Source organism: Amphibalanus amphitrite, unplaced genomic scaffold (assembly GCF_019059575.1).
Source record: "Amphibalanus amphitrite isolate SeventyFive unplaced genomic scaffold, NRLGWU_Aamphi_draft 000193F_arrow, whole genome shotgun sequence".
In the NCBI taxonomy this organism is placed as follows: Eukaryota; Metazoa; Arthropoda; class Thecostraca; order Balanomorpha; family Balanidae; genus Amphibalanus; species Amphibalanus amphitrite.
The window spans coordinates 85,877-103,616 of record NW_024881688.1 but is presented as its reverse complement, the minus strand read 5'-3'; the positions used below and the strand labels follow the sequence as shown (position 1 = coordinate 103,616).

Sequence of the window (17,740 nt, the reverse complement as noted above, 5' to 3'; positions counted from 1 at the left end):
AAAAAAATTGAAAAAACGAGGTATATACATAAGCATCTTTGCAACCCAAACTGATAACTAGACGGGGGTGTTCAGACACCCCCCCCCCTCCGGCCCGGCGCGGAAGTCGCGGAGCACCGGCCCGGCGCGGGTTAAGAAACACAATGAACCTAAATTGACCAAATCTGCACCAAATCTGCACCTAGTCTGCACCAAATGTGTACCAGATGGCCGTAGTAAAAACGACGGCTATTATCAACAGCGTGGGATGGTAAAATCAACTCAGAACTTAATCAAGCTTACTTGCAGCCGGGCCATGTAAAAAACCTGCCGCAATTCTTGCAGTTTGGCATGTCTGAACGATGGGGCATCAGTTTGCTTTTTCTGCTAGCTGTATGAGATGACAGTACCGTTAATGGTTTTTGTTGTCAATTCATGGTCAGTAATTTTTAGCCAGACATAAAGTTTCTTCGGAACGAGTTGGAACTTTTACCAGGACTATGATTGATACAATAAAGCAATTATCTTTTGTTATTCAAGATGCAACAAACGTCTTGCAAACATAGCAAATGCAACCGTTGTTATTCGCTGCTGCCTGCAGCAGTTATCAGCGTTTGCCGTTTACAGTAGCGGTTGATACTAGTGATGTCAATTACAGGAAATCGGAATACCGATACCAAACCAAATACCAACCAAAACCATCAGGAAATACCGAAACCGAACCAACTTGAGAAGATGAGGAAAATACCAACCTTTTACCGATTTTTCAACCTTGTATACATTAGCAAGGGTTCATAATACCAACAAAATACCAAAAACAATCGGATTGAAATACCAAATACCAACTTGGTATCGGTTTGGTATCGGTATACCAAGTTGGTATCCGATTGACATCACTAGTTGATACCCGTTACCACCTACATAGCCCAGCTGTCTGGTACTATCTGGTACTGCGCGGAGGCAGTTTCCGTCTGAGTGGGATCCGCATTAGCGGCATTGCCGTCTCCATGTACGGGCCGGCTGGGGACAGATAACTGCAGTCGGAAGTCGCGGAGGCCATTAGTGGCTCCGCCGCTAGTGAGTGAGTGAGTGAGTGCGTTCTGCGAATTGAAGACACGTGGCCTTCGGACAAGTCGCCTGAAACGCAGCGCGAAACGAGTAGTGATTACGTCTGATGTGCCTGACGTCAGTGAGATCGTTAATTTGTCGGCGCACATTTGTTTAGAATGTGCAACTGCCTGCAAGCATGTTAATCTCTGTGTTGTATATTGTGATGTGACTGTTAACCCTCGCACGACCAGGCCATTTCTCATAACACGAACGACCAGGGGGGGGGGGTTGTTACGACCCCCCCCTGGCGTTTCGAAACGGAAGGTCGTAGAGCTTAGCGGAAAAAACCAACGGATTGCTCTCAACGAGATCTCGCGATTGGTGGTATATTTTTTGGTCCAAGGTCAACATTTGACCTACTTATGACCGGTCAAAGGTCAAATTTTCCGAAAAAATCAAACTTTTTCAAATTTCCGCGGCGATTGCGGCAAAACGGTGGGAGATATCGACTTGAAACCTTCACTATCGTGTTTCTTGATCAATTCTCTATCGTTTGGTATGTATTTCGTTTCCCTAGCTCTAAAAATGGCGCGTTGGGAGCGCCGGAAGTCGGCAAGGTCACAGTCGGCGGCAGAAATTCGAAAAATCAAAATTTAAATTTTTGAAATCTGATTGTATTTTTGGATTTGGGAGGTCCATTTGCTCCCTATAGAAGCTAATATTGCTGCATATTCCCATTGAGGTGACAAGAATTAGCAAATAGTGGTTCGGGCGCTTTTCAAAAATAGTACCGGACGCTGTTCCTCTTGTGACGTCATAGCTCCGTGACCTGACCTGACCCGGTCAATTTTCTTGCACCACACGATAGCCAATGCTTGCCCCATCATGCATGGGAAGTTTCATCATGATCCATCAAACAATGTGGGTATCACCGGCAGAAAACCTAGGGATTCGGCGCACACGTTTGGTAACTGTCGGCCGGAGGCTGTACCTCTTATGACGTCATAACTCCGTGACCTGACATGACCCGATCAATTTTTTTTTCGGCAAAAGATGCGCAAAGGTTGCCCCAGAGGGTATTGAAAATTTCAGCCCGCTACGACAAGCCGTTTAGCGTGTACTTCGAAAAAACCTCTGGGGGGGGGGGGGGTTGATACAACCCCCCCCCCCTAGGCGTTCTAGGGTTAAACAGCGATTAGCAATCTCAAAATTTGATATGCAAAGTTGGTCATAATATACCTAATACATACCTAATACACCTAATACACCTAATACACCTAATATACCTAATTCAAAGGCGAACCTGTGCAGATTACGGTTTACAATCACTACCTGAAACAAGAAGCTATTACTAAACTCTGATCCTTAGATTTAAAGCTGGGGAAGCGTCCCGAAATATGTCATTCCAAGTACAGATTGGGGTGAAGGTGAGCCAGAGGATCCGACATTTCCCGTGTATAACAAATGGCTGGGCTGCATAATTAGCCTCACGGGCGACAGCCGCGTCGAATTGACGCATCATTTTGACAGATCTAGCGGTCCTCGTTTCAGCGCCATCATCTCCTCCTTTTGCTGCTTGTCGGTAGTATCGATGCTGCTCGTAGGCTAAGATCCGCTGTGGAAGCCGTTGGTGGTTATATAGGTGATTTCTTGTCACTCTGGCTTTATGAACACAGTGGTGACGAGCGTCACTTGTCAGTTCAAAACGTGTCCGGGTCCAATAGGTCACGGACGGTCAGGGTCTGATGACGTCACGGCAGGTCTGGTGACGTCACCACTGGGTCGGCCCCCCTCCTTTCAGTACAGGAATGCTCCATCGCTGTCCATATTGCCCATAGCTGCCCGTTTCGGTGCCCCTGACCCAGTGATAGCGCCCCGCTCTACCGTGGACGGGGACACTAAAATGCGGCCTTTCCGCTTGCAGGCTGTGAAATTACTGCACTGAGGCGAGTGTGACTCATGCATTTGAAGTCACGACGGATATTAACAGTCGTCCACAAGGCATGTGCAGGCGTGATGAGATGACTGGGCAACAGATAAAAACCTGTCCAGCCTCAGCGAATTTAATTTCAAATGTAATATCTATCTTCTTCTTCTTCTTCTTCTTCTTCTTCTTCTTCTCAATTTTCTCCTCTCTCTCTCCCTCTCTCTCTTTCTCTCTCTTTCTTCCTCCATCTTTTTCTTCTTTTCGTATGAATACACTACTGGCAAAAGTCTATTCATTACTCATTTATGATTACACAAGTGCAAGATAGATACGCATTCGTTAATGTGAAATGTCTGTTATGTTGTATTGTTATGAAATTGACTACTAGGGTACTGTCTTTCTAAATGATCTTCGCATTAAATTTTACAGAAAATGAGATCTTGTTTAAATCTATTTACCAAAATTTTCGTCCTAATTGATCAAATCTAAGTTCTTCAAATAAGCCAATTTCTGCGTCCCTTTCTAGACTCCTCTCTTCATTGGTCACAGCAATATCGCTTAGGCGGAAGAATAATCCATTACATAACTAAGAAGTGCACAAATCGACAGCCTTGAACCCGCTGTACGCCACTGTTGGTTGGCGGCACTGCAGAACTCGCTTCAGGAACTTCTCTTGCCGTGATGGCCAGTTTATTCTGCAGCGACATGAAGCGAAGTCTGTAGGATGGTAAAACTGCAGGAGGCTAAATGGCTTCGAAAAACTGCAATCCATTTAACTCGGATGACACTGGTTGACACTGGCTTGACCCAGCAGATGCAGAGCGTGCGCTTATTAATTCGGTGCTGTTTTATTTTGGTAGGCTTGTTAGTTCATAGTTGTCGTGTCAATTGCTCACTTTCAATTTAAAATGCCCAGTAAACCTAAAAATTTACAGGACTAGATCATACCTAAGGCCTGTACACATTCAGCTGTTGTGCTGTTGTCAGCTGAAATAGGCTCCGCCCACCGCTTCTGGCTGACGGAACTGTATACATTTGGCTGATGAGAAATGTCAGCACTGGCTGGCTGTTTACAAATATGGCGTTGTAAACAAATATTTCGTCTCATCTTCATGTTCTTTATTAATACAATACTTAAGCAATACTGACCTGAACGTATGGTACCTGGATGATGGCACAGTGGGAGGACCACTCGATCAGGTTACCAGCAACATTGGACGCATCAAGGAACAACTTGCCGATAAAGGACTGCAGGTCAATGGCAGTAAGTGCGAGCTGGTTCTGCTGGGAGCCGACAGAGAGGTTTGGCAGCCAGATGCGCTGCTCAGACTAACAGAGCTATTGCCTGACATCCGTCTGACGCGTCCCGAGGAACTACAGCTCCTTGGCGCACCAATCTGCGACGATCAAGTGAAGGCACAGCTTTTGACCGGGAAGCAGCTCGTCAACAAACTCGTGAGCCGAGTGCAGTGTCTCGAAGAAGCGCATCAAGCATTCTATCTCCTGAAAAATTATGTGTGCGCACCACGTCTCCTGTACCTTCTCCGCAGCGCTCCTGCATTTCGTAGTGCAACAATCCTCTCAGAAATTGACGAGCTTGTTCGGCAAGGCATCACGGCTGTCACAAACGTGGCACTGCAAGGTGAATCATGGCGACAGGCTACTCTACCTGTGAGTCTGGGTGGACTTGGAATCCGGAGGGTCTCTGACTTAGCTCTTCCAGCATATATTGCATCGCTAAGATCCTCCGCTCCCCTGATCATGGACATCATCCCTAGCATGGCAGAGAGCATCGATCGGCTCGAGACATCGTTGCACCAACGGTGGAAAGTGGAGACTGGGCTCGAGCTCCCGGACGCCTCCGAACAGGGACGGCAGCGCGTTTGGGATCTAACCGCGGCAGCCGCTGAAGCTGCGAAGCTGCTCGAGGCTAGTCCCGATGACAGACACCGTGCCCGACTTCACGCAGCAGCGCAGCCGCACTCCGGTGCATGGCTGAACGCACTGCCTGTGCCCAGTCTCGGAACACTTCTCGACCATGAAACTCTCAGAGTAGCTGTTGCTCTTCGAGTCGGCGCTCCGGTATGTGCTCCTCACCGCTGCCGGTGCGGATCCACCGTCGACACCCTGGGGCTGCACTCGCTGTCTTGCCAACTGAGTGCGGGCCGTCTGCCGCGACACTCCGCGCTGAATGATGTCATAAAACGCGCCCTGCACAGCGCAGGCATGCCATCAGTGCTGGAACCAACAGGCCTTGATCGCGGCGACGGCCGGCGCCCGGATGGGATGACCACCTTCCCCTTCACCGAAGGCAAGTGCCTTATATGGGATAGCACCTGCGTCGATACATACGCCAGCTACATCATCGGTAAATCGGCGGTCCATGCAGGAGCTGCAGCAGAAGCCGCCGAAAGCCGGAAGAGGCGCCGCTATGGAGCGCTGGAAAGGCGTTTCAAGTTCCAGCCCATCGCCGTCGAAACGAGTGGCTCACTGGGACAGTCCACTGTCCAGTTCTTGAAGGACGTAGGTCGGCGAATAGCACGTGAAAGCGGCGACAGGAGGGCTACAGAGTACCTCTTTCAGCGAGTGTCGCTTGCCGTGCTCCGTGGTAACGCCACGTCACTTCTCATGGGAGCAGCCCACACAACTGGTAGCAGCATCGAGCCCAACGACAAGGACGACACCAACTGGCAAGCTGGGGGCAGTGAAAACTCGTGTGAATCGAGAAACAGGAACGACCACGAATGCTTACTCGATACGCATGACGACAAAGGCTCCGATATTGCTGTGAACGACCTCGCCACGATCCTAACAGATACCGAAACCCCTTCTCTGATGATAGAGACGGAGCAGCTTCCTAGGTCGACAGACCTTCTGAAAAAGTATCGCGAGCTCTATCAGGAAATGCGGGCACAGTTTATTGCCCAGGGCCTGGACCGTGACCCTATGTCTGACCCTGAACTAGCGAGATACCTGTCTCGTGGGGGCAAAGGGAGCAAATAGGGGAATGGAGATGGGAGCGTTTTTTTTTTACCGCACAGTGTACAATGCGTGACCTGTCAAGTATGTGTTTGAATATATCCATCATACTTAAGCAATTAGATATATTATCAAAATATTTACAGACAATGTGCGAAAGTAGGTAATAAGTATTTTTCTTGTATCCACAATTAATTATGAAACCAAATATATGTGAATAGCGCCAACATGGTGTCCAAATTTCATTTATCTGCAGTGCTCAATAAAAATCTGGCACGTGATTTGCTTTCATGCGCCACTACCAGTGTCTAAATGCGTCATTTATGGCTTTTGCTGACGGCTCGGCATCTCTGCACTTGCTTTCTCGTAGCAGCACAGCCCGTCAGCCCATGCTGCCGGCAGCAGAGAGGTGACGTCATGTTGCAAGTGCAACATAACGTCATCAATTTTTCAGCCAATAGTGTGAGTGATTTTCGGCTGACAGCAGCACAGCAGCTGAATGTGTACAGGCCTCTTAATGCTCTTGCTTTTTGCTTCATTCCATAGACCCGGGAACAGGGGGGGCAGCGGGGGCGCTTGCCCCCCCCCCCCAACTTGAGAGCCGAGGGGGCGGCGCCCCCTCAACATTGAGGCAGCGTGAAAGGATCTTTCTTCCCTTTTCCGGACTTCTTTCCTTCTTGTTTTCCATCTAAAGATCATCACACGGCATTTTCCTAGCCATTTGAATGGTTTCTGCTGATACAGTATCGATTTCACAACATCTGCTATTGTCATCCCGCTTTGGTTTGGGCCTGGCCTTGGCCATGAGTTTGGCATGCCAGATTTTATACTAGACCATTTTGAGAAAACTTTGAGAAATATATAACGTACAACGGTGGTAAAATCGTTGCTATAATATAGGTAGGTATAACACAGTTTACCCGCTCCGGGTGTGAGGGAGGGGTGTGGGGCAATGAGTGCACTGACGTGGCGCCCTCGGAAGGCCGGTATCTATGGGATTAAAGCTCAGCGACACTAAGGGCTTGTCTGATGCATTTGGTTATCGGTAGCACCCTCAGAATCACCGGCGTATAGGGCCCTCAGAGCCGCCGGTAAGGGGCCTTTAGAGGCATTGGTATGGGCCGCGATGCAGGTGCCCGTTCGGGCGCACAGAGGTGCTAGTGTGATTCTCTCAGAGGCGCCGGTGAGGGTCCTTACAGGCGTTGCTCTGGGATCTCATAGACGCTGGTGTGGAGCCGTTACAGACGGGTGTGGGGTCTTTAGAGCTGCTGACGCGAACCCTATACAAACCAACAGGGGGAAACCCAACAGGAACTACAAACCAACCAGTGACCGGCACGGGGCCCTTAGGCCGGCAGGAGAAGTCTTGTGGGGTCCTTAGAGACCGGCTTGGTACTGTCAGACGCCGGTGGGGCCCTCAGGGCTCAGAGTCACCGGTGTGGGGCCCTCCAAAGTTTCCAGTGGGTGGCCTTTAGATGCGCAGGTGTTGACTGTTGGGTCCTCAGAACCGCCGATATAGGGCTTTAGCACTGGTATAGGCACTCAGAGTTGGGGGTGTGAAATGCTCAGAGACACCGGTGTGGGCCCTCATAGGCGCCGATGAGGGCCCCCTCAGTTGCCGTTATGGGACCCTCGGAAAAATAAGTGTGTGACCATCACAGGCGGGAAATGCCCCTAGAACTGGCCCCTCATAGGCCGGTAAGAACTCTCAGAGGCCAGTAACGGGCCTTTGGAGACCACCGAGGGGCCCTTAAAATCTGCAAGATTCCCTCAGAAGCCGGCGTGGGGTCCTTGTTGAGATTTTAGTGTGGTTATTTAGGGCCCATAAGGTGCACTAACGAGACCTATGAGGCCATTCTGAGTCGAAATATGATCATCGTTAATCCTCAGCGGTCAAATGGCACCGCAGGTCCTCTCGGACCCGAGGGTCCCTTTCAACCCGATGGGTGGGGGGGGGGGGGTACGTGTCCCCTTATACCCCTAACTACGCCACTGCTTCATAGGCATCATGTCAGGCATTTTAGGCTCGCCCCCCCCCCCCCCAACTTGAAAATCGTTCCCGGGCCCCTGCTTCATTCCGTTCCCCTCTCCTTATATAATTAACGGATGGTGTGTGCTTCTATGCTACCTGACGACAGAAGCAAGATAACGCTATCTCCGCGCTAGATAATCTTTATCTTCTTTCTGCAGTTGGCGAGAAGCCGATGCTGTGCCCAAATAAGGATAAGCTGACCTTGAAGTCGGGCCACTTCTGCGACAGCGACCACGAGTGTCCGCACGAGCTCAAGTGCTGCAAGAACAGCCAGGGCGATAAGGGATGCACGCAGCCCAGTAAGTACTGGTAGAACTGTCACCCCCCTTCCTTGTTTAAGTCCGTTTTTAGAAAGATGGGACGTGCATGTAGCGGAAAGCTTACTTTTGTTTCTGTTGCGAAATTAATCTGTTCATTATCAGTTTGGTTTGTTTGCTTTCGATTTGAGGTTAGCTGGCGACAAAATCGCAACCGTCTACCGGTCATTTGATTATGTTAAAGCATAACGTTTCATTTTTCAGCCGAATACCGCACCACGTGCAGGAACATTAAATGCAAGAGAGGTTTCTACTGCGTCGATTCGGAAAAGGGGCCAGAATGCATCAACAGTAAGTTCATGCTGAAAAGATGTAACAATCGATTATTGCATGCTAAGCTATTGAAGTTGTTTTGAAACAAGACCGAGCGTTGGCCATATGAAATCGGTTCCCAAAAGTTAATCCTTCCAGCTGTGCTCTGCCAGAGCACAGCTGGCTCTGCTCTTTGTTACGAGTTTGATCTGAACTAACTTGACCTGAACTGACCTGACCCGCGCTGTTCTCAGAGCCCAAGACCACCTGTGCGGAGACAGTGTGTGATGACGACGCCAGCTGTCTGCAGAAACAGGACAAGGCTGTCTGCGTCCGTAAGTACTGTCCCATGCATCGACATCGATCGATTGATAGCTAAAAAAAGGACCGAACTCTAGGGGCTGCGCATCTTGAAATATAGAATGATAGGGGACTGCGCAGCTGTAGAATATGGTGATGGTACTGAGCTGTAACTAAAGAAAAACCTCCTCCCTTGATTGCCAGTTAATGCCTAGTAAGGTTAGCGGCGTGCCAATGCCAGCCGTCGCCAAATGGCTACAAATCCCCTAGCGGTGCCAATCTTGGAGCGAGCGTGACCATTTAAGTCGTACGGGCATCCTTGCATGCCTCACTAAAAGCTTCAGTAATTGAGACATAAAACGCCAGCAGGCTAAATGGAGAACTGTTCGAGATATTAAGCACAGATGTTCAGGACACCTTTGTGAATTTACCGGCTGTATTTCGCATATATCACTTCACACTTTGCCTCCTTGACAGAGCAGGACGTGTGCGGCATGTCGCGTGCATAGGTCGATAAGGTATTAGCGATTAATACCGATAACTCTGTCTGTAGCCGGTCTCGGAGCCGTGGATTACAGCCGGGGTTCTCTGCCAGTGCAGCTGCAGCGAGATGCTCCGATAATACGGCGCTGACCGGAGCGGTAATCGCCGGCCCTCCGCACCGACCGGCCGGCTGACCGGCCGAGCGGTGACCTTGACCTTCCCCTCCCCTACCCCTGACAGCACACACCAAGGTGGGCCACTGTCCGCTGATCGCCACCGCGCTGCGACCCTGCAAACGGGCCCGCGTACTCTGTGAGACAGATGACGACTGCGCCGGCGGGGACATCTGCTGCACAGCCGGCTGTGTGCGCCGCTGTGTCACACCGCGTGAGTTCTACACCCTCCCCCTCAGAGAGAGACCCTCCCCAGAGTCCACCCCTCCCCACTGACGGCTGTGTGAGCCGCTGTGTCACACCGCGTGAGTGCTCTGACCTTCCTCAAAACAGCAGTCTTTTTTTCCCTCGACCCTCTTTTTATCTCTGTTCCTCACCTTCCCCATTTCTTCCTTTTTACTTGGCTTCTTACGTATACGCTAGTCATAGCTCATAAATGATGCGATCCAATAAGAAGCAATATAGAATAAAGTGACCTGACATAACCTGTAAGTCACAACATACGTCGAATAATTTTAAAAACTGACCTGACAATTCCTGATCCCTTTCCAGTGCGCACCGACTGCGCCTCTGTGGGCGCCAGTCTGTGTCGGACTGCCGGATACGTCTGTCAAGACACGGCCAATGGAGCAGTCTGTGTCGAAGGTGAGTGGTCCGTGGGGAAGTGTACCCGAAGATAAGGGAGCAGTTTGTATGGAATGTGAGAGAAAGAGCAGACTGTGTAGTGTGTAGTCGCGTTAGGTAGGATTATAGATATATAGTTTAGTTGCAACTTTATTTGCTCCGTTAGCTCATGAGAAAGTATTGCATTATCGTTTTTGGCATGACAATTATTTAAAACCAACATGGCCAGGCCAGGCAGAAGTTATGCATTGTGCACACCTAAATTATTACCGGAATCACTATGCACGATGTGCCTGCAGTGATGTATGAGTGTTGACCTTGGTCCAGAGACCACTGAGAGGACGTTATCACTCCATCATAATCCGCTGCATTCAGCGCCCGGTGTAAGTAGCTACTGTGCCTGTCCGCTCCCACTCTGCTGAAAGCACAGACGGTAGGTGCCGAGCCCCTGCAGCACGAACGGCTAATGAGCCGGACAGGGAGGGGAGGCACCAGTCACCACCGCCTTCACCACTGTCACCACAGCGTCACCAGCGCTGTCGCCGCCGTCTCCGCGGCGGGGAGCATTCATTCTGGCCAGGGTTCATAATGTCCAGGGTACGCTATGCCCAGTGTCAAAATGGCCAGTGCATTGAATGGGCCAGAGTTCATAATGTCCAGGGATTGCATGGTCCAAATGTGGCCAACTGGCTGCAGATAGGGTATATTCAAAGAGGCCAGGGTTCATAATGTCCAGGGCACGATGTTTCCAGTGTTCAAAATGGCCAGGGTTCATAATGTCCAGGGCACGATGTGTCCAGTATTCGAAATGGCCAGGGTTCATAATGTCCAGGGCACGATGTGTCCAGTGTTCAAAATGGCCAGTGCCTTGAATGGGCCAGAGTTCATAATGTCCAGGGATTACATAGTCACTGAAAGTGACGTCATTATGTAAAAAACACGGAATCAGCTCAATGCAAAGCAGTGCAGTGCCGAAGGCAATGCCTTAGGAGAGATTACAGGCAATAGTAAATCAAAATATTTTTAGGTTAAGTGGTTATGTATCTGGCTTCAGGCCGAAGGCCTGAAGCCTGATGCATAACCACTTAACCTAAAAATATTTGATTTACTATTGCTTGCAATCTATTCATGCGAGAAACTATTTCCTTATCCCTGGTAGGCAAACATCATTACCTTAGGTTAGGTTAGGTTAGGTTAGGTTAGGTTAGGTTAGGTTAGGCTAGGTTAGGTTAGGTTAGGTTAGGTTAGGTTAGGTTAGGTTAGGTTAGGTAAGGTTAGGTTAGGTTAGGTTAGGTTAGGTTTGGTTGGGTTTGGTTGACTATGTAATCCCTGGACACTATGAACTCTGACCCATTCAAGGCACTGGCCATTTTGAACACTGGACACATCGTGCCCTGGACATTATGAACCCTGGCCATTTCGAACACTGGACACATCATGCCCTGGACATTATGAACCCTGGCCATTTTGAACACTGGACACATCGTGCCCTGGACATTATGAACCCTGGCCTCTTTGAATTTACCCTATCTGCAGCCAGTTGGCCACTTTTGGACCATGTAATCCCTGGACAATATGAACACTGGCCAATTTAAGGCACTGACCAATTCGAGCACTGGACACATTGTGCCCTGGACATTATGAACCCTGGCCTAAATAATACGCACCCGCTCGAAATGGCCAGGGTTCATAATGTCCAGGGCACGATGTGTCCAGTGTTCGAAATGGCCAGGGTTCATAATGTCCAGGGCACGATATGTCCAGTGTTCAAAATGGCCAGTGCCTTGAATGGGCCAGAGTTCATAGTGTCCAGGGATTACATAGTCCACCCAACCCAACCAAACCTAACCTATCCTAACCTAACCTAAAATAACCTAACCTAACCTAACCTAACCTAACCTAACCTAACCTAACCTAACCTAACCTAAGGTAATGATGTTTGCCTACCGGGGATAAGGAAATAATTTCTCGCATGAATAGATTGCAAGCAATAGTAAATCAAATATTTTTAGGTTAAGTGGTTATGCATCAGGCTTCAGGCCTTCGGCCTGAAGCCAGATACATAACCACTTAACCTAAAAATATTTGATTTACTATTGCCTGTAATCTCTCCTAAGGCATTGCCTTCGGCACTGCACTGCTTCGCATTGAGCTGGTTCCGTGTTTTTTTTTACATAATGACGTCACTTTCAGTGACTATGTAATCCCTGGACACTATGAACTCTGGCCCATCCAAGGCACTGGCCATTTTGAACACTGGACACATCGTGCCCTGGACATTATGAACTCTGGCCATTTTGAACACTGGACACATCGTGCCCTGGATATTATGAACCCTGGCCATTTCGAACACTGGACACATCGTGCCCTGGACATTATGAACCCTGGCCTCTTTGAATATACCCTATCTGCAGCCAGTTGGCCGCATTTGGACCATGCAATCCCTGGACATTATGAACTCTGGCCCATTTAAGGCACTGGCCATTTCGACACTGGGCATAACGTACCCTGGACATTATGAACCCTGGCCAGAATGAATGCTCCCCTCCTTGACACGGCTAACGCTGGCGGCAGGACTGCGGCGGCAGCGGCGGCGGCGGCGGATCGACTGCTGAGGGATGTAGGGGAGAGTGGGGCACATTCGTGCGTGGGGCACATTCGTTTTCAGCAGTTTATGGGAACACGAGTGACTGCACGAGCTCGAGGTAAATTATGGAAATATGTCTATCATTGCCGCCCTTCGTTCACCGTAGAAGACAACACTGTACCTGCTGTCATGCTTGATAAAAACGCAAATTTGTAATATTCGTGAGCTTTCCAAACTTTTCTCATATCATCCATTTTCGTGATCCTGACTCGGAAATGTGGTTCAGCTTTTCAAAATTGGGGGTGAAGAAGCCCACTCTATTCACGGAACTGCTGCAAACTTGTTTGTTGAAAAAGTGTCATTTTTTCAAAAAGAAATTTTCAAATATATTACTAATAACGTTGTGGGGCAGGTTCGTGTACGCACTGCCTGGGGGCACATTCGTGCATATATTTTTTAGTTTTTGCGATTTATGACTTTATCTGTAGTAGGTTTCTCTAATGACGCTCGCCTGACTCAGTCTCGACTGCTTGCGACGTCGTGACGAGCAATTCACGCGAACTTGGCGAGGTCACGGAGGCCGGCAGTTGGCACATTCTTGTTGGCCAGCCCATTCTTTCTACATTTGTTGTGCAATGCATTCTTGTCGAAAGGAATCAAGTGAAATGACCCCCTGCCAATTTCCTTTGGTAAATTTCTGGTAATGCCCGGTAATTTCTCGAATTTTGCCGGGTGAACGGAAGTGCCCCATCTCTTGAACGAATGTGCCCCATAGGTGGGGCAGTTTCGTGCAAATGTTCAGAGTTAATAAAAGTCATTTTTTCTAATGGAAGCAATAATTTTACAGGATAACTTTTAAAGAGGAAAACTATCTGCAATAGTTCCTTTCCATACTACAATCAACAATTTTGCCATTGCACTAACCAAAGAACAGATATATGGGTTTATCCATTTTTTGCACGAATGTGCCCCACTCTCCCCTAACACTACCTAAACCATACTTCGACACCACAGGCAGGCAGACAGGCAGACAGACAGACAGACAGACAGACAGACAGACAGACAGGCAGACGGACAGACAGACAGACTGGCAGACAGACTGGCAGACAGACTGGCAGACAGACTGACAGGCAGACAGACAGACAGACAGACAGACAGACAGACAGACAGACAGACAGACAGACAGACAGACAGACAGACTGGCAGACAGACAGACAGACAGACAGACTGGCAGACAGACTGGCAGACAGACTGGCAGACAGACTGGCAGACAGACAGACTGGCAGACAGACAGACAGACAGACAGACAGACAGACAGACAGACAGACAGACAGACAGACAGACAGACAGACATACAGACAGACAGACAGACAGACAGACAGACAGACAGACAGGCAGACGGACGGACGGACAGACGGACAGACAGATGTCGGCACGGAGCAGAGGGACCCTGCGGCGACTCGGGGTCCTCTGGGACCCCCCGACCTCCGACAGGAGCCGGTTCCCGCGCCACTGACCACCCTGGCGACCCGGCGACGGCCGGCGACCGCTCTGTCCGCCGTATCAGTCGCCGGCTTATGCTAATGGCGGCCGGTGTCGGGTTGTCACCCCTACCGGGTGTCCTCTGACGCCACGGGCCCGCCCCGACACCCCTGCGACCCCGTGACCTTGCCATGAGGTCACCTGTGAGCACGGGGACGGTGGGGGTGGTAACTAATACTGGGGACGGGTGCAGCGGTGACTGAACACGTGAGGGAGAGAGAGAGAGAGAGAGAGAGAGAGAGAGAGAGAGAGAGAGAGAGAGAGAGAGAGAGAGAGAGAGAAACAGAGAGAGGGAGAGACAGAGAGATAGGGAGACAGAGAGATGAAAATAAACCATTTTTGCATGTAACTATCTATGCGCTTAAAATATCGTAGAGACAAGCACCACAATTTTACCTGTCGCATACCTACCAGAGCAAATTACTTGTCACCTGGACAGTGGACACCCTGGATCTTCAAGCCAAGCTGGTCAATATACTTAGGTACACCGGTGGTCACGTTAAACGGACTGTATTTCTGTCAGTTTCGTCGATTATTTTGCATACCGTTGCCGTAAGTTCATCGCAGCATTAGATAATTATATCATGCCTAGTATCATTACTAGCTGCAGCATCACAATACACGATAAAATTTCGCTATAGATTTGTTCTATCATGCAATCGCAATGCGGTAGAGTCAATTGCCTACCATCTGGCATACTAGCCAGACATTCCAAAAGATATATTCACAAAATACCACGTAAAATAACACGTAAAATAGCAGCATCACTACCTTGATGAGCCATCTGTTGCGGCTTTCGGAGAAACAAAAATCTACCACCACGGACTCATTATCCGGAGTGCATTTACCTCAAAGCCGTGACCAGACATGTCTGTGTTGACTTTGAAGGCCGAATGCTAATGCACCTATTGGGTGGCGACACGACAATGCAATCAGTGACGATCGCGCCATCTGTCTGCGGCTGGTGTCCGTCGTCGGATCCGTCGGCAGGAGTCACGTCTGATGTTCATGCATACATTCGGCATACCGCCGCGGAAACTCTGCTTCTTCGGACATTTCGCGGGAACGCCAAAATGCATATATATTATAATCCTACTTACCACTGAATAAAACTCCCGCCGTATGTAAGCAAAATATAAAACATTCTTATCTGAGCTATGTCATCTCCGCTTTCATGGCTGTTTCTGGAAAACTTCATTGGATCACTGAACTGCGCACTTTACTGTGTTGGCAGATATCTACACGTGTGATCACAAGAGATGCCCGGCTGGTTACGTGTGCCATGAGAGTTTTACGGGAGCGCGCTGCGTCAAAGGTAACTATCAGGGTGTCCAGCGTAATTCTCTCCCAGTCTCCGCTAGTCTACGTCTAGGATGGCTTATAGCAATGTCCTCAATAAATGGGCTTAGAAGCATACGGAAGTGCTACCTATATAAAGCTGATTTTGCCATATATAGCGTACTTACTTGCAGCTTAGTGTCTGATCCAATCATCTACGTGCCTTTGAAGGTTAGCCTTGTGGTGCAGAGAGACGCGTCCCACTAAAGATCAGATTCAATGGCGCGGCTACATAGTAAGGGTGACAATATGTAGATTGGGCGAATTTCAAATTTTTTTTATAGCAAATAGCCCTATGTAAACGCAGCTTTAGTGATATAAGAATTCACTGTTGTGAGCGATTTCTGCTCAAAGCTCACTACATACTCAGTGAACGGTTTAACTTATTTGGACATTCGTAAACAATTTCTCCCTTTTATATCACAGCTAAGCTGATGCCGAGTGTTTTGGATAGCCTCATAAGATACCTTTGCATCGTTTCCAGAGCGTCAGACCTGCGAGACCAAGATCTGCGCGCCCGATGAGGACTGCTACGAGGAAGAGGATGGCGCCATCTGCATTCAAGGTGAGCCATTGGTGCTGCCTTCTAGCAGCCAAAGTGAACATAAACTTGCTTGGCGAATGCCCCACGGAAGGCTATGGAGTATGCAGTGATAGAATTAAACTTATTTTATCGGTAAGTGACGTTCACTAGTAAACACTGGTTTAGTATGAAATAGCTTATATTTTTATTTTCTAGGAAGCATGGTGTTGAAGAGTCATGTTATGTCTCTGGGAAGTAAAGCTAAAGGATATTTTCAGCTAATATTACGTCGGCGACTTAACAAAGTGCTGGTGATTGGCCTCTTTTATTATTGTGACTTTCCGAAACGCTGCACTGCAGCATCTTTTGAAAACAAAGTAGTTGACCATTTTCCGCTCTTTTTCACAGCGTATGTGGCCGAAGGAAGCATCAATCAAGGTGAGTCTGTCTATGACAGAAGTAACAATACTATGCATTGCTTTACTTGTCTTGCATCTGGGTCTTATGGTCTGTCTAGGTCATGGATCATGAGTTTTAGAAATGAGAGAGGCACTGGAGTTTGAGCTGAGACAAAAGGCTGAGGAGCCCACCGACTGGGGAACCTGTAACAGCTCAGCCACTCATCCTCTGTTACGACAAACCACCGAACCGCCATTCCCAGCTGCTACATGCTACATACTACCGCTGCTACATATATAAGTTTTCATTTTCATCACGGCTACCGTCACAAGGAACACAGCCCAGATTTCAGTAAGCACGCTCAAGAGCAACGGTAAAACGAATGGTGAGCATCAACTGATATCAGATGACAATAATATGCATTTAAACGAGATCAAACATTGGATAGTGAAATGGCGCATAAGACAACGATAGGTATCAATGGTTTAGGGAATGCGATAATACATTTGGAAACTTCAATAATACACAAAACAGAAGCACCAGCAAAGGAGACTGCAGCATTACACAAGAGAGTAGCACCAGCAATTGGAGACTGCAAAAGCACATAAAACAGTAGCACCAACAGTCGGAGACTGCAATAACACACACAACAGTAGCACTAACAATTGGAAACTTTAATAGCACACGAGAAAATAACATTAGATATGTAGCACAATGATAGAAATAAAATAGCATGAACAGACGATTCGACACTGCCATAACCCGCGCCCGGTAGGGCTATCGGCGGACCCTACCACCCTTGGGGTGGGAAGGGGTTCGGCCCCTTCCCCTAAGCTCACGGAACGTTACCGACCGATTTTGAAAATTCAAGCGGCGTTCGATAGCCCCACCAGGGAAATACCTTGTGACCAGGTTTCGTTGACCAAAGTGCAACCGATGACGTCAGAAAGGTCAGGTCAAGGGCCGCATTTTTTACCGATTACGAGCTTTCTAACTTCTAAGGAATGCGGTATAACATCGAATAAAAGACATGTTATAGAAAATCATCGATGCAGCGTTGGTCGCCTAAAGGCCTGGCTACACTATGCGTTTTCTGCGTGCGTTTTTGCAGGTTTGCGTGTTTTGCGTAATATCGTTCTAGGAAAAAAGTTATAAACAATATAATTTTTACTTTGGTTATATACAAAAGCTAATATAACTCTTATGTAACTAAAATTTAAGATGAAAAACATCAC

General features: G+C 48.5%; 1 protein-coding gene across 2 annotated transcripts in view; it reads left to right on the top strand.

Moving 5' to 3' along the window:
- Positions 1–17,740, top strand: part of LOC122384551 (balbiani ring protein 3-like) — a 52,921-nt gene that overhangs the window by 19,640 nt on the left and 15,541 nt on the right. For both annotated transcript variants that reach the window (XM_043372087.1, XM_043372085.1), the window contains exons 8-15: positions 8,126–8,266; positions 8,489–8,575; positions 8,791–8,871; positions 9,560–9,706; positions 10,045–10,137; positions 15,480–15,560; positions 16,068–16,148; positions 16,515–16,544. In XM_043372087.1, coding sequence (XP_043228022.1) covers positions 8,126–8,266; positions 8,489–8,575; positions 8,791–8,871; positions 9,560–9,706; positions 10,045–10,137; positions 15,480–15,560; positions 16,068–16,148; positions 16,515–16,544 — 741 coding nt within the window. The remainder of the gene's footprint in view (positions 1–8,125; positions 8,267–8,488; positions 8,576–8,790; positions 8,872–9,559; positions 9,707–10,044; positions 10,138–15,479; positions 15,561–16,067; positions 16,149–16,514; positions 16,545–17,740) is intronic.